This window comes from Diadema antillarum, unplaced genomic scaffold (assembly GCF_040938485.1).
Source record: "Diadema antillarum isolate AM-2024a unplaced genomic scaffold, OU_Dant_1.0 seq00000569_RagTag, whole genome shotgun sequence".
NCBI classification, from domain to species: Eukaryota; Metazoa; Echinodermata; class Echinoidea; order Diadematoida; family Diadematidae; genus Diadema; species Diadema antillarum.
In genome coordinates this window covers 453,018-459,988 of record NW_027271507.1, presented here as the reverse complement: position 1 = coordinate 459,988, position 6,971 = coordinate 453,018, and the positions used below count along the sequence as shown (strand labels likewise).

At 39.6% G+C, this 6,971-nt stretch overlaps 1 protein-coding gene across 1 annotated transcript in view; it reads left to right on the top strand.

The window, feature by feature from the left end:
• The first annotated feature begins 1,180 nt into the window (after nucleotides 1-1,180).
• The window catches only part of LOC139735284 (slit homolog 2 protein-like), a 165,147-nt gene continuing 159,356 nt past the window's right edge, over nucleotides 1,181-6,971 (top strand). The window contains exon 1 of the mRNA XM_071646040.1: nucleotides 1,181-2,402. Within this exon, the coding sequence (XP_071502141.1) occupies nucleotides 2,233-2,402 (170 nt within the window). The 5' untranslated portion in view covers nucleotides 1,181-2,232. The remainder of the gene's footprint in view (nucleotides 2,403-6,971) is intronic.

The following is a 6,971-nucleotide window of genomic DNA, read 5'->3' as shown; positions in this document are numbered from 1 at the left end:
TATGATATACGTTTTGGTCCATTCTAACTAAATTTACTCCATTCATAACGTGCTATAAGCGAGCATGGGTCAGGTTGTGTGTTTGAGAAACACTCACAGGTTAGCAAACTGAGCAAAGTGGGCTTTGTTAAGTGAGCTATAAGCCGAGGAGAAAGGTGGTTTGTTTCTTTCCCTAATTACCAGCGCTTTGAGCCCGCCTTCGCCGGCCAAGATCGATACCTGGTATCGATTTCGCTCGTTGAGGCTCACTGGTTTTCCTTGGTTTTACGGACCACAGTTTGAGTATCAATGACTTCGATATCATGATATGGACTAGGCTTACTCGTTCAGACACAGACGATTTTCCTCTATAGTATAAAAAGAAAGGCAGCATGGACTGTTTCTCTATGATAAATGTTACAGCCGTTGCATTCTTGCATGATTAGTGCACATGTTTTGCGACACCAAGGCATCTAAGTCTGACAAAGTAGACTACATGTGTATGAGATTCTTCTATAACAATGACAACAAAAACGTCCTTATCGTTATCTGCAGGATGGTGGTACATTTCAACATTAAGCCCACTGACTGCGGAACGAATGATAACATTTACAATCGAGATTGTTGCTCATCAGCTCAACGGATCGATTCAATCATTGACTTTTACCTTTCCTCGAAAGTATTCCCAAATCATTAGTGCTAATGACGTCTTTCGTCATAGGTACATTTCGATTCGGTTACCTGTTTACAGGTCAAGAATATTTTGTTTTTCAATCTTCGAGAGCTTCGAAGGTTTACCGACGAATATAGAGCGAAACAAAAAGCCATGGCTTTCTTTTCATGTCTTTACTGATTTCTAAAGTGATAGATGGCAATATAATGGATTGAATAGGAGGCATATTGACGGATTGTCTAACGAGTCCAAATATTTATTTATTTTGTCCTTTTCAAGGACTTGAGTTCGAGGACAGAGACAGAAAAAAATATTGGTTCTATGACGATTTTTATTGCCTTGCAACAGTCATGGAGCGTGCTCTTGATCGGCAGCAGTGTCAGAACTCCCCTTCCTATTTGTACATAAACATCTCCCATTCTCTCTCTCTCCCCTCTGCAGCGCTCTGTGAGAATCAGAGGTGATCGGAGTGCACTCACTGTGTGAGGCTCACTTCCAAGAGTGAACGTTAGCGAGCACACACTACCAGCGCTCGCTCCGGACAGTTTTACACCCGACATTAGTGTCCTACGGTGAAGCCCTAGGATCTATCGGTCCCGAGACATCAAGCTCCTCCGACGCAGCGGCGGCAGCGGTAGCGTTCCTTCTGGACTCGCCGCCTTTTTGAATAGGGGGAGACCAGTCAGGTCGGCTCTGCTGGCGATTAGAGACAAGGAGAAGACTGAGGATTTACGCGGCAACCACAACGGGGAATCCTGACAAGTGCTGCTAAATGAGATTTGTGCGTATATATTTCCCTCCTCAACTTTTACAGCGTCTCCTCTGAGAAAATTATTGATGTATTTTTCGAGAACATCGTGGAGCACTTACGTATGAAAATTGGAGATATCATTAACTGGTGGAATGCATATTGAAGGTGGCTGTTGGAATAATACAATCAACAAATCTTTGCCTTTTCTTGAGATGGATTATTAATTTCTTGGTGATTTCTTGGGTGAAGTGTGAGTGGAACAAACCGTCGTCTTTGCAAGGATACCTGAAAAGAAAACCACCTCTGCTTTTTATAGAAGTTCGAAGTCGTTCAAAGGCAGAGGGTGTGTGGTCGCGGTGTAGATCGCTGGGAGTCGCCGTCTGGGAGACACCCATCCGGATTAACGTCGTGGTGTGGTGAGGTTCGCCAGATCCAGAGCGGCTCCAGAAAATATTCCCGCTTCCGCAACCAGAATCGGATAAAGTGGATTCATGTAATCTTTGGGCACCATTCATCCATACCCGGACAATGTGACAACCTGTTTTACATTGTCCCCTCATCGATAACGCATACTATTATTCAGAGAAAAGGGAGGAAAAACCCAGTAAGATAAAGAAGAAAACAAACAACAACCACAGTTGCCCAAACAAATACGCTGAATGATGAGAACGTTTTAATCTCGCCATTCTCTTATTTCGCGCTATACCGCGGAAAGGATAAACTACAACTCGCCCGCGCTCTTTACCTAGCTCGGTCGAGATTTTTCTCTTGGATTTTATACTTGTGAATATTTTCTTTCGCGAGACTTATCCAGCATTTTACTTTCACGATGTCGTTAGCTGTGGTTGGCGCTGTGCTTCTTGCGCTCTGTGCGCTTGGTTCCGCGACGACGGAAGTGAGGTGTCCAAGACTGTGTAGTTGCTATGGAAATACAGTGGATTGTCGAGAGAGAGGGCTGCACGAGGTGCCACGAGGAATACCGCTAAACACAGAAAGATTGTGAGTATAGAAGATAGCTATCGCTTCTCATCAGAGAGATAATAATCCGTATACTGAAGCCACGTTTCCCCGTAAGTGCTCGGTGGTCCATTATTGTAGCAGCGGTTGTCTTTTCGCTGCGGTATCCAGCGAGCACCACTTAAAAATGTTTTACTCTCCCTCAATCCACCAACATATTCCCTTTCCTTATACAGAGATATGAAGAAACGAGTTTAGTGTAATATGGAATATATATATATATATATATATATATATATATATATATATAATTTTGGATCTATCTTTAGGGAGACATTGTGTAGATACTGCCAGTAGTAAAGCATGCAAGATTGAATGGGACGTGATATAAATTTAGTGGAAAACGTTATTAATGGAGACATAAATTGTCTCTGTAAGTTCGTGTGTCTCCTTCATAAGGTAATTATGAGCAGATAATGGCTCCCTAAAGCTGGATCCATGAAAGGGAGTGTAAAATAGCTTTATTTTTTTTTTCAGGACCAATGTCTCAAATTGGCACTGTTATCTCACAATATTTATATCTCACAAAATAGCCCTTTCTTTGGCTACCATTAGGTTATAATCAGCACCATACAACAACAATAACCAAGACAGAATTTGATTTCTCATTGTCAAATATATAATTTTGAAGAAGTCTGTTTCTCTTTTTTTTTTTCTTAATTACGCGGTCTGTGCCATAAATTTGATGCGTATGATATGAATGCTGCGCTTTAAAATGAACGTCCCCGACAAAATCCCCGACAAATTCGAAATATTTCATCAGCTGGATCTATGAAAATCTGCCTCGAGGCATACTTAGTCAATCTGCACAAGATTCATGTCCTCTCTGCTCTGCCCGCGTCTTTTTGTTCTTCTCGAGCTGTGTGTGTGTATGTAGACATTTTTTCCCGCTGCTACTCAGAGTATAATAGCATCTTACTGAAGTGGAAATGAAATTTGCGCATTACAATATATCTTCATCATACTCATTCAATATCATCAACATTGATATCATCTACTTCATAAATTATGAATATCACTGCAATACTCAAATATATATGGAAAAGTCATAAAAAAGACCCGTACATTGGAAAAGTTGATGTATTTTTTTTTTTAAGTTGGCTTTGTATCTATGGATTGTGCGTCTCATTTGAGTTCAGTCATTGATGCGTAAGGTAAACAGTGCCCTTCTGTATTCAGTATGTGGACGATGACGTGCACTTATGATCGGAATGTGTTTACCCCTTTCATATAGCCCCACTTACCTCCTTTTTCATGCCCTTTGGAGTCTTCTGCGATGTTGACGAGATTTTGATATTTGGTCTTCTTGAACATGCATGCTGGAACATAACTTTCAAACTCCAGATGCCACTTTTTTTTTAAAGGGATCGTATAGTTTTAGTTGAGACCTAATTTCAGGTTTCTAACTTTTTTTTGTGAGATAATGAGTTACCTCTTATAAAATATGAAAGAGCATGTAATTTGCGATGGGGAATTCAACGTTATTTGATGAAAATTGGTTTTGAAATGGCTGAGATATCCAAAACAGAGCGATTCTTATAAGTGTGGGACCCACACTTTATTACGATCGCTTTGTTTTACTTTGTTTTTGGATGTTTCAGTCATTCCAAACCCGATTTTCATCAAATAAACTTTGAATTCCTCTTAAAATGGTATGCTCTGTACTATTTCATAAGTGTTTTCTTGGTATCTCGCAAAAAGTTAAAAGCCCAATTCTCATTTTCACCAATACTGTACTATCCCTTTAATCCTACGTCACCGCACGTAATTCTTGACTCTCCCATTTCATTCTTATTTATTCTGATTACTGAACTTTCCGATGAAATATTAGATATTTACAAATTTATTTCGACGTTGCCCTAATCATGAGCGATATTCGATAAATAGAAGATGATTTATTTCGTAAGGAATTCCTGTGAATCTTGATTGCTTGGTAGACGTATATAAAGACATGTATATTATTATTATTATTATTTCAAATGTAGAAGGACCTACCGTAAATACAATACTCCTTGAAGAACGTGGCGACTGAAACACGTAATACATGTACGTGTTACCAAACACTCCCAATTGGAGTGAAAAGAGGGTGGGGTGCGTGCTTAGCGACACAAAAGATTGTATTTATTTTCTGCGATCAGAATCCAATATCGTCGCGATGGATTTTCGCGAACAAAAGGGACGAAAGAAAGATTACAACTTTGCAGCAAGGAATATAGAAAAGTCTCAAGGACTCTGCAAATACGAACTTGTCGAAAGTAAATTATGAAAGAGGCATGGGACAGCCGTGGCTGAGAAATATATCGCAGAGTATAACGCACCGCTGAAGGTCTCCGACAAAGGGGAAGAGAAAGAAAGAAAAACAGAGTTTAAACCACGCATTCAACAGCAGAACAGAGCCTTTGTCAAAAATACTGCAAGCCTATTTTTCCCTTGTTGCGCTACTAAATGTAAAAAAAATCTTTTTCTTAGGTTTTCTTTTTTTCTTGCGACAATGGGTAAAAGTCGCAGTCGTAATTATCACGTGGTCAATCAGCGGTAATCCCTCTGAAGCAAATTTTCGTCACACTGAGAACCCTTGGCGTAATAAGTTGTCACACGTTGGATGCTGACATTCCCCGGAGCATTGGAACAAAACGTGATTTCTGAGCAGACGAGGTTGCGCGGTGTGCATGTCTAATGCTTCTTTCTTATATTGTCAATTACCAGACCCCCATCATCAAGAAATCTGGTGCTGCACTATAATAGTGTAGGCAAAATTGTATACAGTGATAAGCGTCCTTAAAGTCTGCACATTCCCGTGTGGGTTGTGTGGTCCCTTTAAATCCACAAAATGATAGCATTGTGGCAAATGAGTTCTATCAAAGTGACCCAAGTTACATCAATAATACATGTGGCACCATTGAAAATTACGGGCAGAGTAACAAAGCACGTGTGGAGTACTCGGATAAACGTCCTCATTCGGGACAACTTGGAGATGGGATGTGGCCAAAGAGATTCTATTTTAACTAGATTCTCTTTGGATATGGCATAGACACCATCTTGTTTAGAAACCCTAACAACTATAGCTTTCCTAACTCCTTAACCCATCGAGGTAATTGTGCCGAAGAAGTCACCATCTTTTCATTATCAAATTGGCAGCTCTGAATTTCACTGCGTATTCCTAACAGGTGAAGAGTTTGAACTGTTTAGATCATTAAATCTGCACCACCCCCTAAAAAAATGCCAATTTGAAGGAAAGTATTTAATGTAATCTTTTAGAATGTGTTGCCAATGTAAAGATCAGCTATAGATTTGGCAGTTTAGATGATGTTGATTTCTCAACCGAAATGAACAATATTGACGAAAATTACCAAAATAGGGCTAAAAATCAAAGTCTCTTTAAAAAAAAAATCTGCCATCATGATACGATACATACAAATGAATAGTACTATAGTACAAAGCTATACAGCATATCATACCAGCACAGAAATGTGTTACTTGATGTGATCAATCGACATTGTGACGTTATTTCATGCGAAACAATCGTTGCATCACGTAGGCCCTACTTGACCTCGTCTCACCTGTTAGAGAAGGCAGGTCTTCCACTCATGCTGAAATTAAGCTAGACTGGCGGCGAATGTGAATGTCTCCAGAATAATGTATTCGGATAATTGGGAATTACACTGTAGAAGTGACTATGTAACAGATGTAGATCTCCTATTAAGGCGAAAGAGAGTAGAAATTATATTTCAAATGATATTTCACAGGAATTTCGGATTCCTCACATCAAACGAAACGTAAGGACTTGTTGTTTCATTTTGTTTTGTTTTGTATTGTTTTCTTTTACATGAAAAGTTGCGTGTCACTCTGATAACCAATAGTATTGGATATCTACTTTACTTTGTGGGGGGAGATGGGTTTGTTGCTAAAGGCGGTTCATTCATTCATTTCAAGCCCGGCAGATTCTTCTTCCCAAACACTCGTTCCGAATTAATGGCAAACCCCGCCCGCTACTAATGAAAAGGAGAACTGGCAGGGATTGCGTAATCAGGAGAACATCATCATCATCCCACTGCGTTACCATGGCGACTCATCTCACTTGGGCTACGATGCGTGGAGTGGCCTGGTTATTATACTGACACGCTCAGATATGGGTATGATATTGGCAGGTTAATTTAATTACTCGATGTTTCAAGGGCAATACCCTCATTTGCATTCCCCTTCGATGCCCGCAGAATGTAATCAGAAAGTGAAAAGCTATTGGCGAATCGAAAAGTAGCTAGTGCCAGATAGAATATCTAATCTCTTAGTTTAGTCACTCACTTCAAACAATCAAATTATGTTTTTTTTTCTAAGTTTTTAAGTTGCATTTAGAAGTCCAGAGATTTACCGTTTATATTATGCAGTTACATCGTGACTTCATAATTTTCTTAATGATATCAAAAGCATGAAATTATTGTATTTTTACTACATTACGTCTGTTGTGTTATGTCACTTCAATATGGGCTATTTTACGATGGGCATTGTGTAGTCGCATGTCAGTTACGCGTGTTCTTGTATAAGCACATTTTA